Source organism: Agelaius phoeniceus, chromosome 1 (assembly GCF_051311805.1).
Source record: "Agelaius phoeniceus isolate bAgePho1 chromosome 1, bAgePho1.hap1, whole genome shotgun sequence".
Lineage (NCBI taxonomy): Eukaryota > Metazoa > Chordata > Aves > Passeriformes > Icteridae > Agelaius > Agelaius phoeniceus.
Window position 1 is genome coordinate 14,891,492 of NC_135265.1, and position 25,029 is coordinate 14,916,520.

The 25,029-nt window shown below is 38.1% G+C and overlaps 1 protein-coding gene across 8 annotated transcripts in view; it reads left to right on the top strand.

Moving 5' to 3' along the window:
• EPC1 (enhancer of polycomb 1) overlaps window positions 1-25,029 on the top strand; it is a 65,009-nt gene that overhangs the window by 36,536 nt on the left and 3,444 nt on the right. For 3 of the 8 annotated variants that reach the window (XM_077173362.1, XM_054649792.2, XM_054649759.2), the window contains 12 exons: window positions 4,866-5,025; window positions 7,004-7,149; window positions 7,235-7,441; window positions 7,813-7,961; window positions 9,274-9,430; window positions 10,745-10,921; window positions 11,033-11,122; window positions 11,208-11,356; window positions 12,482-12,834; window positions 18,392-18,475; window positions 24,641-24,759; window positions 24,841-24,927. In XM_077173362.1, the coding sequence (XP_077029477.1) occupies window positions 4,926-5,025; window positions 7,004-7,149; window positions 7,235-7,441; window positions 7,813-7,961; window positions 9,274-9,430; window positions 10,745-10,921; window positions 11,033-11,122; window positions 11,208-11,356; window positions 12,482-12,834; window positions 18,392-18,475; window positions 24,641-24,759; window positions 24,841-24,927 (1,818 nt within the window). In that variant the 5' untranslated portion in view covers window positions 4,866-4,925. Of the gene's footprint in view, window positions 1-4,865; window positions 5,026-7,003; window positions 7,150-7,234; window positions 7,442-7,812; window positions 7,962-9,273; window positions 9,431-10,744; window positions 10,922-11,032; window positions 11,123-11,207; window positions 11,357-12,481; window positions 12,835-18,391; window positions 18,476-24,640; window positions 24,760-24,808; window positions 24,928-25,029 lie in introns of all 8 variants that reach the window. The other 5 variants (XR_013180818.1, XM_054649776.2, XM_054649767.2 and 2 more) reach the window with 5 other exon arrangements.

Consider the following 25,029-nt stretch of genomic DNA (forward strand, 5'->3'; position numbering starts at 1 on the left):
ATGAAGGTGTAGAATAAGATGAGAATATTCTGTGAATGTTTGTAGTAAGAAGAAGTTTTTTCTTGATTGTACTTGATACTTGAGATGGTTGAAATGTTTCCTGATTCTTAGTGGGGGGTTTTTGTCTTTGGTATTCATTTAAAAAAGACTTTTTAAATTTAATGAAGCAGTTAAGCCAGTGTAATGGGTAACTGCTGCCAAAGGGGATCATCTTTCTTTCTTTCTTCTGCATTTCCCCACTGCTTTGCATACACACATCCTGGCAGTTCAGGGAGCCAATTTTTCAGATGACTAATTGTTTCTAATTGTTTTCAGGGGAAATAACAGGACAGTGATGGCTTTTTGTGGAATTGGTTCCCATAGCTGTCATCATAGATTCAGTCTGACATAAGGCTGTGGTAGTATGGAGGATCACAGCAAGGGGCACAAGACTGAACCTTGTGGTGGCTGTTAGATAAGTTTTATTCTAATGTGACAAATTATAGTCTTTGAGCTTGACTAGCCCATCTAAAATTCTTGCCAGGAATTTAAAGAAACAGTCTGGAATAATTTTACAGCTCTTTGAGAACTTCAGAGGGGCAGATGATCTCTGAGGAGAGAGAAAAGGCACTAAACCATGCTTTAAAGCAAACAAGCAAAAAAAACCATAAAATCCCTCAAAAATTCCAACCCAAAACCTCATAACAGTCAACAGACTTTTCAAAAGGTGGAAGCTAGAGGTTACAAACAATTTATCTTACCCACAGTTCCTGGAGGAATAAGGATAATGTAAATTATTTGGCCCTGGTGATGACTTGGAAGATACTAATCTCTATGAACACCAAATAAGAGATTTTCAAGAACAAACCCCAGTTAACCCAGTTGAACTTTGTTTTGTGGCAGGGCACAGGACATAATAGATAGTGGTATAAAAAAGGCTTTTTGGTACTGCTCTGTTATGCAGTGAATGGACTCAGTTGTGTAGTAGAAATAAATCTGCTTGGAAAACTATATGTAGAAATAGATGGACAAAATGAAAACATTTGTTGAGTTTCCTAGGTGGTCTGTCTTTAAATGCCAGGTGATATTTTCAGGAGTGACTGGGACTACAGTATCTACATACAAATCTTCATGTAATGTGAAGAGCAGCCAGAAAGTTTGATTAGGATTTGAATTTAAAATCATTCTGACAAATGATTGAAACCATTGCATTTTTAAATGGAAAGCTTTGGATTCAAATGAATGAGGTGTTGCATCTCGGTGGGAGTAATCAGCTCTGCAATCACAGTGGAGAATGACTGAAGAATAGAAACTGTAAGCTGTAGCGTGTTAGTTAATAGTAGACATTTAGCATGCTTTCTTGTTAAAAAATTACTGCTTTTGAAGTTAACAATTGTACTTGATAGGTATGTATTACTGTCATGGTTTAGCATGGCTTGGTACAGAAGTGATTCTCTGTGAGAACTGCTAACAGCTTCCTCCAGACTCAACAAAACCAGTCAGCTGGCTAGTTTTGAATGTTGAATACTAAACCACTTAAGAGACCTGAGCATGCCTCTGTGAAATTACACTCAAAAATGAACAAACCCCAGGAAAAATTCTCCTGTTTCTGGCCTTTGAACAGGTAACTGGATGCTGGCTCAGCCTGCGGCTCGGCTGAGATTCTGCTGCTGCTGCTGCTGAGCTCTAACCAGGGCCAGCAGGACAGGCCAGCCCTGCTTGGCCTCAGCAGAGATCACATGGCTGCCCACAGGCCCAGGCAAGATAGCAACTCTTTCAGTCAGGGATGAAACCTGTAGACATCAGTCCTCTCTCAAGTGAGAGAAAAGGCAAGTCTGAGGACCTATAAAGAAAACAACATGGAGACACTGAGGCCAGTGAAGGAGGAGTCAAATCCCAGATGGGAGGAGAATGAGGAGATGCCTTAGTCTTGGGCTGAAATTCTCTTGTAAGGCTATGGTAAAGATATAATTGATACATCAGACTCTTTTTTCTTTTTCTCTGTAACTCCTGGAATGCCCTGAGGGGATGTGGCATTCTAACCACAGCCATGAGCAGAGGCACCAGTGTTGGAGCAAGCAGATGTTGAAGTAGCTGTGGTCCAATGAGGAGCTTGAACAGAGAGAAATGAGAGAGATGAGAAACCTTGCCCCAGGGATAGAATCATGGAATATTCTGAGTTGGAAGGGACCCACAAGGATCGTTGAGTCCAGCTCTTAAATGAATGGTCCGTATGGGGATGGATCCCACAGCCTTGGCACCGTCAGCACGCTGCTCTAACCAGCCGAGCTAGTGTCACCTTTGTTGAAACCCTCTGTTACCAGAGATAATAGAAGAGGACTTATGTTTCTGTATTAGAACAGCTCATCCTTAAAGTTGCACCCCAATAAGCTGAGATGACCCATGGTAGTAGTTATGGGAATTCTTCCATATGGTGGGAGGAACTTCACAGTTGCAGATTTCTGGGTGGCTGCTATTTGTGAAAACTAAAACCATGAGAGAAGTGTTTGTTGTGGAAAAGTCTCCATGGCATGGCAGAAGAGACTCCTCTCCCTAAGTGAACTGAAAAAAGATTATTTTAGAAGTGATAAACTGACTGAAAATACCAAATTTTGAACCTTTATGTTGTCAGTGGTAAAGGAGGGAAGAGTTGGGGGGAAAAGTGTTCTGAAGGTTTATCTTGATTCTTACTCTTCTCCTTTTAGTTCTGTTAATAAAGTTTTCTTTATACTCTTTATACAAAGTTTTGAGCTTATTTTTGCCCTTCTGCTAATTGTTATCTCACAGCAGAAAATGAGTTAATAATTCTAGTGAGTGCCCTGGTGTTGGGCCAGCACTCAACCCACCTCAATTACCAGGAATGAGAGAGATGTGCTGAGCCACCAGCTGAGATACTGAAGTTGGGGGCAAAGTTGCTCTTGTGGGTTTGTCCAAATAAGTGAAAACTTAAATGCATGGAAGCATAAGGAGAAGTTGCCCTTAGTTCCTTCTGTTTAGTGGAGTATCTTTTGAGGCGAATTGAAATTGATACAATTTCAATTAACAATGCAATTAACAAGCAGGTGAACTTTTTTCAGTGGCGGAAATTTCATCCAGTTGCTTTTTGTAATATGTGGCACTGCTAAGACTCTCTGCTCACATACTGAGTATTTTTGTAATTGGGGTAAAAGGCAAAACGATGATTTGTGCTTTTATTTTAAGAATACTGTTAAGATTTCTTTAAATACAGGTAACTTTAACCCGTTAGTAGAGAACTATAGGCTACTGGTACCTACTAGTTGTGCCCATGTCAGAGATGAAACAGAGAAATGGGAATCTTAATTTAGTGTATGACATCCTTTTCTTCTCTGAAACAAAGCAGTTTTTTGGTGTTATAAACACAAGCTGGGATAAATACACCATGAACCCTTAAAATTATTATAAAAACAGTAAGCATTTGCTTAACTAAAAGAACACTGGCTGTTATTATCTGTGTGATGCAGAATCCTACTGGCTATATGAAGATAAAGCTTAGTTCCCTGTTAGGCAGCAGGTTGTAGCTGTGTAATCCTGAAGAATTATTACAGTTTACAAAATATTGAGGTGTCTGACAGCAGTAGTTCAGTAAAAGGTAGAAAATAAGTCAGTTTGTCCATACCCAGGAAGGAATGCTGCCACACCTCCTAGGTGACATGTGTGTCTGGTCTTAACAAATGCTGCAGGTCAAAAGCAGTGCAGTGAGTTCTGCATGCAGCTCTGCTATGCCTTGTTCTCATGACTGGTCTCTTTCCATGAAGAAGCTTTTTAACCAGGGGACAGATGTGAAATGATGTCTGCAGCTTGTGTGAAGATAGGCTCAAATCCTGTGAATTCTTTTAGCAGCATTACGTGTTAGAACACCGTTGAATTTCAGGCTGTGTCAACCTTGCAGTTTACAATAAAGCCTGTTTTATAACCTGCTTGATTATGTATCTTTTTCTAATTTTTAGAGGAACTTAGTTGCCTTTCATGTACCAAAGTACTTAAATTGAAGTCAGACAGCCAAAGATAAGATCATTCAGATAAAGATCATACATTTCAATGTTGAAACCAACTATCACTGCTGCCCTTTTGCTACAGTTCCTGCTTTCAAGTATTTCAGTGTTTCGAGTATTTCTCAGCATCTCACTGAGAGATGTATTGGCATAACTATTGTAGCACTGGTTTACTGAGCACCTGGGGAGGAACAGAATAGAAACTTAGGAAACCAGCACTGCTAATAAGGAAAAAAATACCTTGTTGTATTGTTGGTAAACCACTTAAAGACATGCACACATCTGTGTGCTTTCTGTTAGTAACTGTATGAACCCTGCTGATCCTACTCGCTGTCTTGATAGAACTATGGGGAGAATGGATTGCATTTTTACTGGTTTTTGATGGATTAGGAGAAGGAAAGGGAGGATAATGGGAAGCATTGCAATAAATGAGAACATCTTCAGGAGTCATTCACTAGGTAGAAATCATTGCTGTTCATTGGCAATGATGGCAAAGCCTCCTCTGTGGTTTTCTGACATTACTGGCAATAAATGGCCAAGGCAACTACAGAATAGTGCCGGAGTCAATATCTGTGTGCAACTACTTGTTATACTCTGTATGTCTAATCGGTCTTAAGCGTCTCTCTTAAGTCCGGGTTTGCGTGTCTCGGTGTGCGCGGAGCGCCGGCAGGCCTGGGGGAGCTGCGGGGCGGGAGGGGTGTGCAGGGGGACAGCGCCACCTGCCGGGGAACCTCCGGCCCGGGCAGCGTCCACTCTTTGGCTCAGGGCTGTGCAGGGAGAGCATTTGCAGAGAAATACCTCCTTCAACCTGAGCGAGGCTGAGTTCTGGAAATATTTTCTCAGGTTTTCGTTTCTTTTTTTTTTATTTTTTAGGAACATCATTTGCAGCGGGCTATCTCAGCACAACAAGTCTATGGAGAGAAGAGGGATAACATGGTTATACCGGTTCCAGAAGCAGAAAGTAATATTGCATACTATGAATCTATATATCCTGGAGAATTTAAAATGCCAAAGCAGCTGATTCACATACAGCGTAAGTAACTCATTCATTGAAGTCTGCATTGGTTCTGCTTTCTCTAGGCAGCAGCTGACAGAAGGAGAGGATAGTCTTAAGCCAAGGGAAATATAGGTTGGATATTAGGAAAAAGTTTTTTACAGAAGGAGTGATGGAGTAGTAGAATTGTCTGCCCAGGGAGGTGGTGGATTCATCATCCCTGGATGTGTTTAAAAAAAGATTGGATGTGGTACTTGGTGCCATGGTTTAGTTGAAGTTTTAGGGCTTGGGTTGGACTCGATCTTGAAGGTCTCTTCCAATGTTGTGATTCTGTGAGAATTTAATTTTACTAGTAGTTAAGACATTATTCATAAATGTCTGAGCTCCCATCAAGACCGACTGCTGAGAATTTATTTTTCAACATGTTGAAAAAATTCTACTTGATAAAGAGGTATGTTTAATTCTTGTTCAGTAGTAACAGTTCGGAGGGAAATTTAGATTTGTTAGCAAGCACAGATATAAATCTACTTAAAGAGGAAAATACATAATGCATACCTAAGAAACAGAATACCTGTTCCTGAAGCATCACCAGGATAAAATGGCCGTAGAGTGGACTGGGGAGCCAACCAGAAGTGACAATAGCAGTAGAAGTATTTGTCTATGCCTGGTGCAAGTATTCTTCATCTAAAAGCAGATGGGGTTTGCTATCACTGATGGTTTGCAAATTTGTTGTGGTTTTGTTTTTGTTGGAAGATAGGAGCTATTTGCTATGGATATGACCCTTCGTGTGAGCACTACATTCCTTCAGATACCTTTGGAAAAAAGTTATGAAAAATACAGTCTGTTGCAGAATTCTGTTGTATGGTGTAATAAGCAGAATTGAAAATGTAGTATCCATGCTATGTAAACATACCTCATGCCTAATTAACTTTGGTTAAATGCTAGACTTGTATGTCATTCTGAGCCTCAGTAATGGCTTAAAATATTTGAATTGTAGAATAGTGTAAGTTGGAAGGGACCTTTAAAAATCACCTAGGTCCAAACTCCCTGCAATGAGGGGAGTTCAACTTTATCAAGTGGCTCAGAGCCAGCCTAACTGTGAATGTTTCCAGGTATGGGCATCCAGCAGTTTTCAGGCAACCTGTTCTAGTGTTTCACCACCCTCATTGTAAAAAAGTTCTTTCTTCCTACTAGCAGTCTTCCATGCTGGTATTAAGGTTGTACTTTTCATTCTTATTTTCCTTATCTGGCTGTTCTAATAGCTGGAATTGTTAAGTTTAATTGTCAATTTTAAGCTGCACGGTATTCTATTTGTTTACTAAAAATAGATATGTGTTTTCATGTGTGCACTTGGAAAGAAATTTGTGTCTCTTACCAGCCACAGCAATTTGAATGAGGCATGAGAACTAGGGAGTCATGTTTCAAGTGCAGTGATGCATTTTTGTAGGATACCGTGGCAAACAGTTAGTTTGCATTCTGCAAGATATTACTTGTATTCGGAGATGTTTGCTACATGGGGTAGATCATGCTGGGCCAGTGTAGTCTGACTCATCTACATCACAAAAATCACTGATGAGGATATTTTAAGATCATTGTAATACAGGCTGCACATGCTTTGCTAGGAGTACCTTTGATGTGTTTGGGCTGAAATCTGAACTGCTGATTGTACAATACATAAAACTCCAGAATGCTTGGCAGCATTGAAGATTTTAATGAATCTAAAAATGTCTTACTGAAGCAGTGAGGCAGTAAGCTGTTAGTTGGTTTGACCACTAGTAAATTTTCATTGGTAAACAAAACTATACCAAGTAGACGTCAACTTTTATGCCTAGTTTTTAACAGGGTAGTTTTTTTCAAAGAAAAACCCTCAATGTTTACATCCATGTGGAAGTAGCATTACAAAATTCAAACAAATAATTTTGGTTTTCTCTTGAGAAGTGTGTTGTGTGCTGTGGGCACTATTAGAACAATGCATTTTTGTAGTAAAACTAACTTTAACTTTCATTGTATCATTTAGCTTTTAGTTTGGATGCTGAGCAGCCAGATTATGACTTGGATTCAGAAGATGAGATCTTTGTGAATAAGTTGAAGAAAAGAATGGACATCTCTCCTTTGCAATTTGAGGAGATGATAGACAGACTAGAAAAGGGCAGCGGTCAGCAGGTACAACGGTACTTTGAATAAAGAATTTGAAATACATGCTCTATCTATTACTGTATGAAAGTGACATGCTGGGTTTTACATTTAGCCAGTCAGCCTGCAAGAGGCCAAGCTGTTGCTGAAGGAAGATGATGAATTGATCAGAGAAGTATATGAGTACTGGATTAAAAAGAGGAAAAATTGTCGAGGTCCTTCACTTATTCCAGCAGTGAAGCAGGAAAAACGAGATGGCTCCAGCACAAATGACCCTTACGTTGCTTTTAGAAGACGAACGGAAAAAATGCAGACACGAAAAGTAAGTGTATCAGTACCTCCCTCAGCTTTTCTTTCTTTTAATTCTCCCTCTTTCCAGAAGTTGCTTATTTAAAGAAAAAAATTACAACATCATAAAAAATTGAATGTTCTGTTTTTAATTTGCAAGGGCAAAAAACATAAAACAGTTTTAGTCGCACTATTGAATGAAAGTTTATATTCACTTTTTCACTAAATTTACTCTTAAACCCACATAGGGTGTTGGCAAGCTGTGTATCATTGATAACACGCACATGCTTCTCTTCGGTTTAGCATGTGACTTTTTTTTAGCATACCTAAATATTTATAGCTTACTTTAATTCAGATTATTTAACTTGAATGATGTGGGGAAACACATGTTTTATGTATCTGCAGAATCGGAAAAATGATGAAGCTTCTTATGAGAAGATGCTGAAGCTGCGTCGAGATCTGAGTCGTGCAGTAACCATCCTGGAGATGATAAAAAGGAGGGAAAAAAGCAAGAGAGAGTTGCTGCATTTAACACTGGAAATTATGGAAAAGAGGTAATGTTTATTGAAAATTTGCTGCAGAAAGCTTTGGAAACTACTTTATATTTGGGTTGCTGCAAATATTTGAACAGTGGGAGATGTTTAAAATAAGTTCAGACTCTGTTTCACATTACAGGGTAGCATATTCATATTTGCCTATGGAGAAAAAATGAAACATTAGGAAGTTGCTTATTAAGGGAGGGTTATTGTCGTATTAAGCTACATGGTTTTATTATGTGTGTAGATACTTTCAAACTTAGGTATCTACTCTGTATATTATTCCAGAAGAGAGATCATAGTTTCAAACAAAGTAATTTGAAATTGTGTTCTAAGTATGTAGATTATGGAAATCCCAGCTATTTTTAAGGCCCGTTTCAATCAATACCATTCTTCTTTGATTTAATGATCTCTATTCTTTGCAAAAAAGCTTGATCTAGTACCCTCTTGAGGAAAACAAGCATTTCATGCAGCATTAAATGTGAGAGTCATCTCCAGCTAGTGCTTCTTGTGCCATCCTGTTGACTGTGTTTTGGGCCAAATGCTCTGCCAAGTGTCACTTTCCCAGTTGACTGAGAATCACAGTTGTAGTGTGGAGTTGTCCTTTAAGTTGATACTTAGAATCTGAATAGTCTTTTCTAGCCTAAGTGTCCATGCTAGAAAGCAAATGTTTCAAGTCAGTACCTTAAAACTGCAGAACTGACTTCATAATCTGGGTTTTTAGGGAGACAAGCTGAATTGGCTCTATCGGGGCACTTCTTTTAAGCCCTGAGCATTTTCAGCAGAAACAGAGGGGAGAGAAATCAGGAAGATTTTTCCAGTTGCTTTTTGAAGGAAATAAGCTATTGAATAGAGGAAAGACTCAAATCCCTCCCTTGGAATAGAGAACTGTATTTCAACTTAGCATTTCTCACAGGACTTGAAATGTAATGTTTCATGGATCTGCTTATTGAAAGTACTCTGTAACACAAAAGAAGGAGGGTTCATGAATAAGGCATTCTGTTTCACTGTTAAAACTTCTTGAGTGATAAATTCTTTAAATGGTACCAGTCCCCAAGGAAAAGGGGTGGGTAACCCTCTCCTTTTCTTTACAGTATTACCTTTTGGAGATGCTTTACAGAGTAGTTGTCCTTTTTTATCTTGTCAGCATTATTCACTGCAATGAATTTTCTGTGTTACTCATCTCCTTCTCTGGAATAATACTTTTTGCACTTATTGCTGATATACTGGACATTCCTTTTATCCCAAGTTGCAAGTATTAATTTGTTTTTCTCAATTTTTTACCAGATGGATATTGTACTCCAACAAATAAAATTTATTCTGATTTCAGGTATAATTTGGGTGACTACAGTGGAGAGATCATGTCTGAAGTCATGGCACAGCGGCAGCCGCTGAAACCCACCTATGCTATTCCCATTATTCCTGTGACTAACAGCAGTTCTTTTAAACACCAAGAAGCTATGGAACTGAAAGAATATAAAGTTAAAGTAAGTCACATCAATAACAGAGTTACTGTTCATGCTGTGAAGTATACAGAATACACCATTTTAGGGTTGGAGGAGGGAGGAAGCTTTTTGGAACTGGCAATAGGGAAGCAAAGCTGCAAGTGAAATAAAATGGCTTTGTTCTGTTGGAGTTTCAAGGATAACAGATTAGCAGCATTTCTCAACATAGAAATAAAGGTAGTACAGACAAACTACAGATAAAAGGACACATGCAATTGTGTTCTTATTCAGGAGGATGGAAACATTTTTCTTTACTACTGTCCATAAAACTGGTATGTCCTGAGCAAAACTGTATTTATTATCATTAGGCATTGCATGAAGATAGAACTAAAGATGTGAATACCATGTATTGTTCTAAGCTATGTAGTTAGTTTAATACAGAGGGTTAGGGTTTGTTTTGTTTCTGAAATATGATGTTTCTGAAATATGATAATTCTCCCCCTGCTGTATATCTTTGGTTTAACATTTAAGTGAAGTATCAAATCTTATTTGATTTAGACAGCTGACAAGTACTTTTCTCCCTGCAGGCTTTAATTTTGTGTCATACAAACCATAGCTACAGTGCGAACAACTCAGCATGTTAAATAGGTCAGGTGACACAGGATAAAGGCTGAGGTATAATTTGAATTTTAAAACAAGGCAGCTTGTAACTAAAGAATATTCAGAGGCTGTTCTGAATTTGGCAAGGTGGCTTTAATCAGTAAATTCTTCCACTAGTAGTAAAGCATTGTCCTTGTGATTGCTGGTGTGTACTTGCTTATTAGTGATGTTGGATCAGTGCAGTGTCTCACAGCTGGCAAACTTGGGAAATACTCTTAAACTTGACTTTGCATAGTATGGGGAAACGTGTTTAATTTTTAGAGATTTTTTTGCAAGATTATAGGTATCTTTGACAAGTCTATTTCTGCCTAAGTACCATTGCATGGTACTTAGTAATACCCTGACACTGCATAAATGGCTGTCAATTAAAAATGCTAGGAAATAAAAAAGGTGCCCCGTAGATATCATGATACATATTTTGATCTCCTTCTCCAAAGTGGTACTATTACCTTAACTGCTAGTGAGTTACCTACCACAGATTGAGCAAACAGTGCTTGATTCCATGTTGTCTGTTCAGTGTTTCAGTTACTGGAAATGAAATTCAGACACTCTGAAGTGACTGCATGTTTTATTGGGAACATGGTAGAGAGATGAGTTCATGTCATTAGCTTGCTTATACAGGAGTTTACTTAAACTACTGTTTTAATGTAATTTTCTTCTATGTGTAATTTTACACTGCTTTTATTTTTCTTGCAGCAAGATAAACCTGATGTTATTAGACCCAAAAGAAAGTATGAGAAGAAGCCAAAAGTCTTACCTTCGTCCGCTGCTGCTACTCCTCAACAGACAAGTCCTGCTGCACTGCCAGTCTTTAATGCTAAAGATCTGAATCAGTATGATTTTCCGAGCTCAGATGATGAACCTCTTTCCCAGGTAGGACCTCTAGTGTTCTGTGCTGCTCTTTGGGAAAGAGCAGAAGTAAAACTCAGGGATTTTCTAATACCTTTCCTCATACACCATTCTCACCCCACCCTCTCTTCAAAGGTTTTGTCTGGTTCTTCGGAGGCTGAGGAAGAAAATGATCCCGATGGTCCTTTCGCCTTCCGTAGGAAAGCAGGCTGTCAGTACTATGCTGTAAGTAGAATTTCCTTGTGCATTGTAAGACAGAGTGTCACTGTGTGAAAACATCCTGTGTTTAATTGTTTAAAATTATTTTAAGCCTCATTTAGACCAACCTGGCAACTGGCCGTGGAGTAGCCCTAAGGAGGGAAGATTAGGAGATGTGCGTTACAGATACTGCTTAACCACCCTCACTGTCCCCCAGAGGTGTATTGGGTTTGCACGGAGACGGGTTGGCCGTGGTGGAAGGTAAGTGCTGGGTAATTGTTGCTGTTGCTAAAAAGAAAATTAAACCAGTAAGATGCAAAGAAGAAAAAGTCTAAAAAAACCCCAAAAATTAAACAATTGGAGACATCACAGAGAGATTAGCTTGCTAACATCTCCATTTTTGTTTTTCACTAGTGGAAGCTGTTTTAGTAGTGTTTTCTTAAATATTTCTTGGGATTTTCTATTGCTTGCACTCCCATTTTTGGCATGAAAATGCATGTATATCTTCAGTTGTGATTGGTTTGTTTTTAAATTGTTTGCATAGCTATCCTCAAATAGTAGCATTTCAAGATACCAAAAATAGTATTTTGCAAAAAATGCTTTTCAGAGTTTAGACAGTATTGGATTATTTTGAGAGAGATGCTTAGAAATTATAATAACTGTTAAATTTCAAACATTGTGAAAAATATCAAATAATTACCTATTTCAGGCATTTTGCTTTTAACAATCTTTACTGAAAACAATTTATAAATGGTTGAGTGTGTAAGTATATCATGTCTTTAAGAAAACAGTACATTTGTATTAAATTTTTCTTAAAAGTAAGCATGTGATTTGCACTTCAAATTTATGCTTAGCACCTCTTCACATAGTACTAGTAAGCCAGCTTGGCCAATCAGCAAAGTTGGAATGAGATCGGATGGCTCTTACTGGGTGGTTTCCAAGGGGATTTGGATGTTAACGTGTAACATCCCTACTGTTTTGGGATGGTTGTAGGTATAGTTAGTATATATGAGAGTAAGGCTTTGGAAATGAAGTTACTTTAGGAGGACATATTAATCACTTTTTACTTAAGCAGTGTTATTCTCTAGGTCTCTTTGTTTTAATTCTGTGTTGTTGAAGTGTCCTTAATAAAAATGTGATGTTGTACTTCAGCTTTTCTTCAGACAGTAGAAGCTAGAATATACCTAAATAAATACCTAAATACTTACTGTGAAGTAATAAGTGGTCATGCATTGTGTCAGGGGAGTGCATATGTGTGTGTTGGCTTGTTCTAGAATACTTTTGTGTAGCTTTTATCCTTTAATCATCCACAAACACTCATGTCAAACTGATGACTTCCTTGGTGTTTCCTTGCTGCTGTTTAATTGTGCTTTATTCTGGTTTTAGGGTGCTACTAGACAGAGCGCATTCGGACTACGATAGTGCATTTCATCACCTGGATTTGGAAAGCTTTTCCTCATCACAACACTCTTCAATCAGTCAATTTGCCAATACCTCAGAAACAAATACCTCGGACAAATCTTTCTCAAAAGACCTCAGTCAGATACTAGTCAATATCAAATCATGTAGATGGCGGCATTTTAGGCCTCGGACACCATCCCTACATGACAGTGACAATGATGAACTCTCCTGTAGGAAATTATACAGGGGTTTAAATCGAACAGGCACAGCACAACCCGGGACCCAGACATGCAGTACCTCTATACAAAGTAAAAGTAGCAGTGGTTCAGCACATATTGGTATGTCTATTTTAACAAACTTGCTTCTAGAAGTTTTAAACTTATGTCAGAAAATCCAGAATATCATTAGGTCATCCATATTTTACATTGTGGTCTATTTTGATGGTTACAGCCTATCTTCAAGTGTGTCTCTTTTTGCTACATTGAATTTATTTTCATTTTTTGCTAACAGTAGTGTACTGCATCTGAGATTTATACAAATGCTGCAACGGTATGTAATTACAATTGTTGAAACATAAAAGTTGAAACAACAGTATTGTGTAGGGTTTAAGTTCACTGAATATTTGGATTTTTTGAAATTAAAAATACATTAATTGAAATGTTAATATAAATATTATGTACCAAATTTTTTCTAGTACAAGGTCTGGCAGTGATGGGAAATGTTTAGGTAAAATGTTTCATTTAGAGTCCCAGCATGCTATGAGTTCTTACTTGAACTTAAATGAACTTTAATGCCATTTCTCAGCCAAGAAGTATCTAGCCCACCCTCACTGCTACATCTGCTTATGCTTAGCAAAACTCTGGGACTAATCACCTCTACATCTTGTCAGCAAGTGGCAGATTACATCTTATAGAACCTAATTACAGATTTGAGGATCTGACTCTGAAAAAATGTGATGTGTTAGTGGTTTTTAATTGGAGCACTATTGGATAGCATCACTCTTACTTCTTCTCACTGGAAGAGTGGTATTTACGTGGTTAGAATGGAACTTAGCAACTCATCAAAATTCATGAGTTACTTACTGTAAATGTCATCTTTTTATAGAAGGTTAAAATAACGTCATTTTTTATATAAAACAATCTTAGAAGTTCACCAGGGTTTTGTAAGGAGTATCTAGAATCATATATTCCTTGCCATTTTGAATTATGGCTTTGGAAATCAATCAGAAAACCTGGATAATGTAGGAGTGTGGCGAGCAGAGCTGCATATACCTAATAAACTACGTAAGTTGTGGGTTGTTTTGTGATTTGCTTCAAAGACTGTTACACTGGTTATCAGATAACTTTATCTTCTGTATGCCACTATATTATATACCTTCCCTCCTGTATCATGTTTTGAGCCTTTTTCCTGAAAATTCTTTCTCCTTGCATTTGTAGAGTTAGTGAGCAACAGTTGTTTGCTGCTTTTTGTTAGTGAGCAGCAGTTGTTTGCTGCTTTATTTCATGCCTCCTCTCCATGCTGTCCTAGAAGTAGGTCCTTGCCCCCATGCCCCTTTCTTCTTTCATGATTCTTCTTGCTGGAAATGTACTAGGGCTAAAACTGATGGTTCTTATGGTTTGGGATCTTAGTGTGGCTTTTGGTGTTTAAATTCTGCTCTTTCACTGGCTTGAATCAGTAAAACAAGTCCAGAAGCCAGTGAGGGCATTCTCTGCCTGGTGGTCAGGCTGAACTGTGATAAATGGTAGCCAGATGAGGAGAGTGAAAACAAAACTAATGTGTGTTGAATAGACTGTAAATACACTGCAAAGTATTCATGGACAGTGCTTTACATTTGAAAGTCAAGTAGACTTGAAAAATCAGCTGAAGGAGTTTAAAGTTCATGTCTCTGTGTGTGTCTGTATAAATAAACACACACACATCCTTTTAGAGTGTTTTTTCCCTGAAATAGATGGTAAGGATATTGATCTACATCATTTAGGAATTAAATAGAATTATTTATAGTGATGAGTCCCATAGAAGGTTTTAATTGTGTGGTTGCATATTGAAGCCTGTGGGAAAATAATACATACTAGTGTAAGTACCTGGTATAATACATTCATTTCTGCTTGGAATTCTGTGAAAAATATTGAAGTATTCCAAGCTTTTTAAAATACAAATGTGGAGTTTAGTTTCATAATTTTGCTAGGATTTCATACAGAAATTGAATGTTCAATAAAAAAATACAGCTGTCTGAATTTATAGGTATACTTTAAATTGGTTACCAGAGTCTTTGGATAGTCACTTATTATTAACATAACCAGATAGATTATATCCATATAATTATTTATAATCTTAATTGTGATTCTTGTGGCATTGGAGTGTATATAAGTCTGTGTGTGTGTGGTTTACTGTTGATCACCTGTTCAGGTGTAAATGTTTGTAAGGAGCATAATCTGCTCTATCTTGGTACCAGTGTGGTTTCCTGGGGTTTTTTTTTTTTTCCATTTTCTAAAAGGATTCTGTGAGATACATTGTCTGTACAGATCACAGGCATGTTCAAATGTCTCATGTCTGAGTCTGACTTCTTCAGAGCTGCCTGTCAGTGGGGCTGCAGCTGCTGAGTTCTGGGATTGTTCTTTCTGTAGCCAATCCTGTAAAGAGCCTCGGGTATCTAACAGCCCTACTGACGTTTTTGTAGTAGTTACTATTGCAGCTTAACAACCCTGTAGGGTTTCCCTGTTGCTTTTTCTTAGTTGTTTTTGAAGCTGGGAGTTTGTGGGTGTGGATGTTTTAGGTTTGTTTCTCTTTGCCTTTTAGGTTTTTGAAGTGGCAATTGGTCTTTTGTCAGAAAACACTTATTAATACATCTGTATTTTTAAGTCATATTATCCTTTCACTGCTACTGTAAGTTGTGCTCAAACTGTATTACTTACTTGTAAGATGTTCATCCTGGGATTCTGTAGTGACCAACAGAGGTGGTCATGTTGCTTATGTTAATTATGAGCCATCACATGAGTGGTTTTTGTTTCCCTACTAAGAAAGTCTTGAGCTTTTTCTGCTGTGCATGATGCAGACATGCTGCTGACATGGAAAATACCTTCCTTGGGTTTGTTATACGTGGCAGCAGGGCCATGAGGTTAAGATGGTATCTCAGGTCTCTGTTAATGAGAGGATATGTTACAAAAGCTGTGCTGTAACATACCATTCTCTGGCTACAGGGAGCCTTGATTTTCATCCTGAAGATCAGAGAGAGGTTTTCCCAGAGCTGGGCATTTTGTAAATATTTTGAAGTGCCTTTGATCCTGAAGAAATGTAATTTATTCTGATTCTGGGTTTCAGAGTACTCAGTATTAAAGATTTGTGGAAGTTGGTGCATGAGATTTTGTGTGTAAACTGAGAAGGGCTGTCAAAAGCCCTTACAGGTTGCCTGAACACTTGTGGTGTGCTGAAGGCTAGACTTTGGCAGCAGGAGCAAATGGCCAAGTAGCATCACTTGTGTAGAGGGTAGTTCCTTCTGATCTTACTTATGAAAAAGTATCCTTTGCCCTCTTATGAGAAGAGCTGATTAAAAGGTCTTAACACATGTTATTCAGAACGCCACTAAAAAGGAAGCAAGAGCATTAAAGCATTATTTTTGTGGATAATTAACTTGTTTAGCAGCAGAATTACTTCAGTAAAGAAGCCTGTATTGCTGGCAGTGTCAGGTTTCTCAGTCATAATCCTCAGAGATGGAGTGTACAGTAGGTATGAGTATTGAGCTGAAGTGTTTGTGTCCCCTGGTGGTTGATTTGGTTCTGCCAGGCAAATAGCAGTCTCTGACCTCCATCACTTAAGAAACTGCTCTCTGCTGGAACATACCACTTTCTATTAAATATGCTGCATTCACATTTTTGCATGCTTGGATCTCATAAACAAAAGTTAGAGACACTGAAGGCTGCACACATGTATCATCCCATTTCAGCCTTGTGTTTAGGAAGCAGAGCAGAGATACCTGTCAGTAGTGAAATACTGGAGCACTGGTTCCCAGGCTCTGCTAAGAGCAGGCAGCAGTCTTGCATTCTGTTCCTTTCTGCCTTCTTCACCCAGAAGCTGGTTCACTTTGAAAACAGTGTCTGAAAGCTGGCAGGGCTAAAGAGGCTGACAGTTGACTGGAGCCTGCTCAACTGAGTTGAGAAATCACTCTTTGAGAAGAAGCCTTACTGAAAACTGTTAGGTTTTGTGTTTGGGATTGTATGTATAAAATATACATACTATATATGAAAAGCTGTGGGTGTCCAGAATACAGTCAAATGCCTTGCATTTTCTTGTAAACTAGACATTTAGATGATGTGATGCAAACTGTGCATTGCTGTTCAGTAACTTCTACTGTGGGAGTTCCATAGAGATAACATTTTCCCCAGTAAACTTGCATGCTTTTTTTGGACCTCTTAATCTGCTTTTTAAAAGCAGTTTTGCATGCTTGGGGATCTAGCAGGGTAGTGAGCTGTGCTTCCATTTCCCAAATATGAAATGTTGGCTGATGGATCTGTAATTGTTCAGCCTGGAGAAGAGAACAGAAAGCTTTGGGATGACCTAGTTGGGACCTTCCAGTATCTGAAAGGAGCCTACAAGAAAGATGGAGAGGGACTTTTTACAAGAGCATGTAGTGATAGGGCAAGGGGTATTGATTAAAACTGAAAGAGAGTAAGTTTAGATTAGAAATTCTTTACTGTGAGGATGGTGAGGTACTGGAACAGGTTGCCCAGAGAAGTTGTGGAAGCCCCATCCCTGGAAGCGTTCAAGGCCAGGTTGGATGGGGCTTTGAACCTGCTCTAGGGGAAGGTGTCCTTCCCCATGGCATAGGGTTTGGATCTAGATAATGATCTTTAAGGTCCCTTCCAACCCAAACCACTCTGTGATTCTATACTGTTTTTTCATGTTGACATTTTTTAGGTGTTATACCTGACGCCAGATTTTAGATAACCTTTTCCCAGAAAGAAACAGGAGAAAGCTTCTCAATCCTTGTGGCAATTCCTTGTAGCAATGTGGAAGGACTTGTCCATGGCTTTCATGCCATCACTGGCTGTGTTTAGATGTTTTTATTTAACCCTTGTATCTGTAGTATTCTCAACACTGCTCTGTGTTACTGTTTTCCCTTTTTTGAAATGCTTCTTTCACATTACAGGATAAACTTGGTGATGAAAAATACTGAAATTTGTAATGGCCACTTCCAGTTATCTTTGGAATTTAATAGTCTTGGCCCATCTGTGGCTGAGCTAGTTGAAAAGCAATGGCCTCAAGAGTAACAAGTGTTTACTGTAGCCCATCCTAAACTTAGTTGAAGGAGGAAATACTAAAAAGCTTCTTTAGTCTGGGAAATGTGACTGTGGATGCAGAAGAGTTGGTACTTTTTAAAACACCTGAGCACTTCCAGAGGCTTCAAGACTTTGTGGTCTTACTAGATCTTCTCATTCCCTTTCAATTCAGTTGGAGTAAAACTTTGCTCCAAAGTTGAAGATCTCTGGGCGTGTGGAGGTGTTACACGTTGCATCCCATGCAAGGATGGTCACATTTGTAACTGCAGTAAACTGTGTGTACCCTAACTAGCATGTGACATTTTGGTGGAAACTCATTTTAAGAAATGAGCAGACCAATAAAAGTGCATAGGAAGCTTTCTAGCTTTCATTCAATGGCTAGTAAAAAAATCTTTATTAATTGTTTTCTGTCTGTCGTCTGCTACCAAGTAGGGAGTGCATACGTAGACATTATATCTAGTTGATAATTTCTCCAGTTCTGATGTTAGGAGTTTCACACTTCAGTTCTGTTGGGCTGAAATAAAAAGCTGTTGTAGTAGTAATCAAGGGCATAATGATTCGTGTTCTCATAGTGTGCAATAATGCCATGTTTAAGTAAAACCCATCTTGAACTTCTTTTCAGAAAGTGAAACATCTTTGGGCCTGGTGCATCAAATACTTAATCACACTGATGGCTCTAAGTCTCTCCAATCTTCTGAATTCACTGGTGAGAATTTGCTATACAGTAGAAAATCTTTAACCAGGCAGTGTAAGCCAGATAACATCTCACATAAGATAGAGATTTAAAAATGTGATGTTCTGGATTACTTAGCTTTGTGATTGATGATTGCTTTGCATGCACTTTGGCATTAGTAACCACTAACTGGTGTCTTATACAGCAGGGATGCGATGCTCTCATATATTTCCCTTAGGAAGACATTGTAACATGATATATCATCTTTCCACACACTTCAGCAGTTCTCTATTGAATTTCTGAAAAAGTTTGGAAGCTTTAGTTAGTGAACTTTCTTCTGATCAAAACTGCCTTTTTAATGGTTATCACCTCCACTGGAAGGATCATGGAATCTAGTACTCTATAAATGGATTAGAGAAGTTCTTTAAACCTAATGTAGTCTTCATGTTTCAGTTTTCTCACTGAAATATCATTTCTGCTCTTGAGAACAGATACTTGTTATGAAACAGCTCTTAAGCTACTGTCATTTAAGTATCTAATTCTTAAGATGTTTAGCAGGACTGAAACATTTGTCAAAAGGTTTAATTATGCTGTTGAGTCTCTCAGTATTAACATTTTTAAAAACTTTAATACAGAAGAAAAAAGCTTACCTGGCTAGGTCGTTGTTTACTCCACAAAGCTTGCTCAGTTTGCCTGGCAAATCTAGTGAGCATCTTCCATTCCAGAAATGGAAAGGAATGTCCGTAGAGGGACCAGGAGGTTGCATATGGATTTTCTGCTTTCTAGGGTATGCTCCCTGTTTGGTTTTTTTTTTAGGAAACTGGTTATTGTTGTCAACTTAAAAAGAGTCTGTATTTTCCTTCTTGAGGGAAGCAAAGTAACAAGTGAGTGACCTCCCAGTAAAACTTGCAGCAGTAGTTGGGAGCAGAAGCTGTGGCTGTTGATTGTACAAAGGCCCATCTGTTCATACAGATGGCACAGCCAGCCCCCCACAGACACTCACTTGTCACTGGTTTTGGCCACTTCTGGAAAGAACTTGACTTTTCAGAGAAGCTAAATGTAAGCTACAGTATTGTAAGGCTAGGACATGTGAAATGCTGTAGTACAATCAGTGAGCACTGTTAGAATATTTATATTGCAGTGTAAAACTGCTGCAAACTATGGATCTTCAGAAAGTCCATTGACAGTATCACTGTTACTCTGTGCTCTGAAAAGCAGTACCTGCTGGGTATCACCATCCCATAGAATTTGGTTGATCTGTAAACAGAATCATGCCATTTGAAAATGATATTCAGTGGCTTAGTTCAAGCAAAAAATAGATATGTCATTATTCCAAAGAGTACAAATACTCATAGAAGTGATTGTAGAAAAGCATATTCATAGTGCAGTGTGCAATAGCTCAGGGTTTTTTTAATAAAACTGGATTTGTAGCTGTCACTAAGGAGATACTGAGTCATTTATCCTGTCAGTCAGTATCAGTAATGTACAGGATTTCATTCCTTGTACTCAAAGCTGAAAACTCCCCTAAGTTTTTTCTTCTGCCTTCCATTACTTTTCTGGTCTGTAAGCCCAAAAACATTTCCTTGCTGCCAAAGTACAGCACCAATACAGTTTATAATATTTGTGTGTGTGTTGTCCCAAGCTGTTAAATGAAGAGGAAAACAGCATAACATCATGTACTGACTTCAAATCTGAAGGCTGTCTCAGCTGAGGTGTTAACACTTGATACAGTGTGCTGCAAACAAACAAGAAGCATTTTGTAGCTAAGTCTCTTGGTAAAGAGTTGCCCATCTTCTGGTAACCATCTTGAGATGTGAATAATTTCAGGCAGAGTTGTGCTTAAAGGTTCCTCATGTTTAAGTTTAGAAGAGGATTTGGGCTAGGTTAACTTAAGAGTCAAGTGGCTTGCATAAATTACTGAAGGTGTCTTGGAAAGTATGTAGAAGTTTTGTGGGAAGATACAGCTGTTGGCTGTGAAAGACAGTTAAGAGATTCTGAAATGGTTGTATTATTTATTGTGTATTAGTAGTGATGGTTGAGATTTCCCCCTTTACACATAGTAGAGTAGTGATTCTGTATAGCGGATGAAACTGGTGTTTCATCACTGTTCAACTTGGTAAATCCTGCACTATTAAATAGTCATTACTGTGTGATGGAACCATGACCACTGAGGTTGGAGCATGCTGTTTGAGAAGTGTCTGTAAGCACTGCATCCTTGTTTGGGGCTGCTGAAGCAAGGGCCTGTCTTAAAATCTCACGTGTCATCTTTAAACCTTGTTTTGTTTTATCCCCTTTTTAAACTTCGAGCTGTTATGTGGCTTTCTGTTGCTTTACTAATGTTACTTAAAGCCTTGAAGGTCTCCAGTAATGTCAGTAATCTGTAACTTTGTGTAGTGTAGCAATACTCCCCTGAGTTACCAGAAAGGTGGTTACTGATTTAAGTGTTCAGAAAAGGTCTGGGCTTGCTGCTTGCCTGCTCAATTTTTTCCAGGCAGATAAAGAGAAGTGTATGACAAAAAGACATTGACATTCATTTTTTCTACTTCTTCTAGATGTGCCATTTTTCTTTTGACACACATGAAAGGACACAGCTGAAAACCTTTCTCTTTTTTATAACAAAAATGAGAAGAGAGAATAAAGGTTTTGGAAGAAGCTTTTTAGGGATACTCACTGGTTTTTTTTTAGATGAACTGATGTTAGCAAGAAACTTTAGTTTGGCACTCATTCAGTTGCATTGATGCTACATTGCAGGCAGGTAGAAAGTATTCCTGCAAGCCACATAACACATAAATAGCATGTTTTTGTGCAGCAGCACATTCTGTTTGAATTGATTCTTTAAAAAAAAGACAGCTGAACTTAGACTTGTTCTTTGAGAAGCTCAGGCTTGTACCTGTAGATGTAGAGGTACAGTCAGTACACCTGTGACTTCACTGTCCTGAGCATATGTGATTTCCCCAATTCCAGTCACACTTGGGTGCCACAGGAAATGAATATATAAGGTTAAATAGGTGAAAGTACTTCCATGTAAAGTACATACAAATGGGTTTTTACCCATAGGAAAAACTGCCATTCCATGCATAGGAATGGCAGTTTTCAGAAGCAACTTATATCTCACAATCAATATGTTTATTTTTTCAACTGAAATGTAATGTGGACTGTACACTGAGAGTAGGAGGGGGAGAAACCCAGTGGTAGTGTAAACAAAATACATGATGGCTTTTAACAGAAGAAGAATAAAGTAATGCCATCCTAGTTTGCAGGTCTTCAGAAGAAATTTTGATAGTTCACAGCAGTAGCAATGTTCTCATTAAAACCTTCAGTGTAGTGTTTCTTTAGCATGGAGAGGGAAGACCTGGCTTATGTAATAGCAATCTATAAGCTGTTCTGGTACATTAGGATCTCTGTCTATGGAATGGAAAAGGAATATCAATCAGATTATTTTAGGAGGCTGCAGATTGCAGCAGCCCTTTTTCAGCAGTATTGCCTTTCTTAACCCGATGCAGCTGATTCAGAATTTCATAGTAAACCTCTGATAGTGTTTTAAATAATACTTTGAAATGTCTGTTAGACTTTTATTTTTAATAAAGGAAGCAGCAAAAACGTTGCTGAATGTCTAACCTAAATTGAAAAAACTGAAATTAGTTGTTCTTGAGTGTATTTTCCAGGTGCTGTTTTTAAATGGAGGAGGAGCAGTTGGAATATAGATGAGGGTGATGGTGGTAGTGGGATTCTTCTGTCACTTGTTTTCCTTGACAGCTGTACAACTTTCTAGAGTGGTGAGAAGCATACAGCTCTAAGGGTCCCAGCCTGTTAAAGAGAAAATAACTGATGTACAATTTCAAAAATACAGCTTTTTCAAAATGTCACTTCTGAAAGAATAGAGTGCTTCCAGACATTATTTAGCATAGTCTTTCCTAAACAAACACAGCTCATCTCTATAGGCTTCATTTGCTGCTGTTGCAAAAGAAAGCAGTATTTTGAAGGTGGTTAAAGCAACACAGGTGACTGTGTTTACCTCATCTCTGTTTTATAGCTAGAATCTTAAACATACTTAGGACTGAAAACTGAAATGAACTACTAATTTCACTTAAATAGGCACGAGTAAGGTGATTATGATGGTGGAAGTTTTAATCATAGTTCAAAATGGTGGTACAGCATATCCTTTTTTGCCCTTTTCTTCTTTGTCATTCTGTGGGTTGTCTTTGTTTACATCATGTAAGCAGCATTTACAATGCTATACTACAGAATAAAATACCTTGGTTCATAGAATCTACTGAGTTGGAAGGGACACATCAGTATCATCAAGTCCAACTCCTGTCCCTGCACAGGACACCCTGATAAATCCTACCATAAGTAAATAAATGCAACCTTCAATGTCACTGGCACTATGTTGGCTAAATGTATGTTGATTCTATATTTTAGGGTTTGAAAACACAATATATATCTCTCAGTACCAGAACATTTTCCTCCCTCTCTTACTGCTGCTCAGCTTTCTTCCTGTTAATCTTTGTGTGCTAAAGCTTTCTTGCTCTAACTTGTGTTGGATGGCAGCTTAAAAAAATCTAAAGGACTTGTAAATTTTATTTTTTGTTAAAATTAAACGGTCATCTCCTTGAATATTTGGTCAGTAAATAGTTTGTTTGGTTTGGGTTGTTTTTTTTTAAGGACATTTATGAGTGAGGTTGCTACCTTTAAGATATTCTCCTAGGAATAATTTTAAAATATTGCAGTGTTACTTAACTGTAGAAGTAATTGTAAGTAATTTGTTGCTTGTGGCAATATAAATAAGTACGGCATCCTTACTTGCTCAAAGATGTTACTTACAAGAAAAGGTAATGTGAATGTAACAGCTGAGTAAAATTTTATAGCTTCAAGTGTCCAAATAGGAAACTGCTGGTCATAATTTCAGTGCAATTTCTAGTACTTACTTGAAGTAGTTTGAACAATATTTGAACACCAGAAAAGTGCATGCTCAGCAGTGTGTGCTCTGATGTTTCCAAGTATTGCAGCCATTTATACTGACTTGTTATTCAAGTTTAAAATCCTGGTCTTCAGAATCCAGTTGTATCCAGAAGCAGGACGTTGTTATGGTTTTGATGTAAACGTGTTTTCTTCCGGCAAGCAAGCCTGAAGGAGTAGATTAACAAAAGATTCTTAAAAATTTCAATTTGTGAACAGGACTTAAGTGTGATAGTGATTTGTTGCCAAGCAGTAGTGAGCTTCCCCAAAAATGTGACTTCCAGTGCATTCTTGAAGTATGAGTACTCTTTAGAGCACATGTTTGGGAACATTTGTACAATCTGATTATAAAATTGAAGGAAAATCTGAAAAGTGTATCTTTTGCAGGGGCATTCAAACTCTAACCTTGATTCAGTTTGTAAATTGAAAACTGAGACTTCATTTTGTTTTGGAAAAGGAAACTAAAACAAAAAATGCTTGCACTGAAGTTAGTCAATGATTGTGCTGCACCATTGGGCATCCCCTTGTCAATCTGTACGAATTATGCTTTGTCAGTTTTATACGTGTGGGTTAAAAGGATAAAATTCTGCCTGACTTGTGATGCACTGACTACTGAGTCACCTTTCAAAGGTTTTAGAGAAGAGGGTATAGTTCTGTGAAATTCAGTATTGATGGAGTTACTTGTACATGTGCAGCTATGAACAAAAAGGGTACTGTGCAGCAATAGCCTGCCCAGCTGTTAGCATGCCCAACTTGATGTTTTCAATTGGAACATAAATCTTAGTTGTAGCCCCTTGCTGCCTTCAGAATGCTGTCGGTGAGGGGTGCATTGCAGTTGCCAAGTTTGGCATATAAACCTATTTCACTAATAATGCCAATACTGTAGTTTCACAAGGTGAAAACAGTGATGCTATTTCTACCTAATCATTCTTTTTAATCTGTTTTTAGAGTTTTTGGTGGGGCCGATTGCATTTTGGTTCCTTTCTCCCTCTCTTTTTACTATTGTGAGCTAAACTCAGTTAAAGCCTGTATATTGAACAAACAAAAAGAGAGGCTGTTTGGACAAAAATTCCTAGGAAGATGTCAGCCTTTTTGACATAAAGGTGCATTAAGGCTCTTAGGAACTTGTTGTGGTAGTTTTTGGGGGTGGGGGTCTAGGTTTATAAAGTAGATGTGTTTATATACACAATTCCTACATATTTTGATACAGTATTTTCTCGTTTTTTATATTTTGTTCAGCATTTACAGCCGAACAATACCAGCAACATCAACAGCAACTGGCACTAATGCAGAAACAGCAGCTTGCACAAATTCATCAACAGCAAGCAAATAGTAATTCCTCTGCCAACACATCACAGGTGAGGGATTTGTCTGTGCTATGATTTATCCCTCATTGTTTCCCACCAGGGTTCATCTCTAATTGTCAACTGTTGCCATAGAACCTTGAAACTAACCAACAGGAAAGTGGCTTTCGCCTGAATCTACATCATAGCCATTCTGTAAAGTGTTTAGAAGGGACACTGCAGGTGAGTGTGGCAGGCGTTGCCTCTGCTCCCTCTTAACAAAAAAAAAAAAAAAGATGGATCAGTGAATTAATGAAATTTTCAAAGCCATAGAACTATGAATTG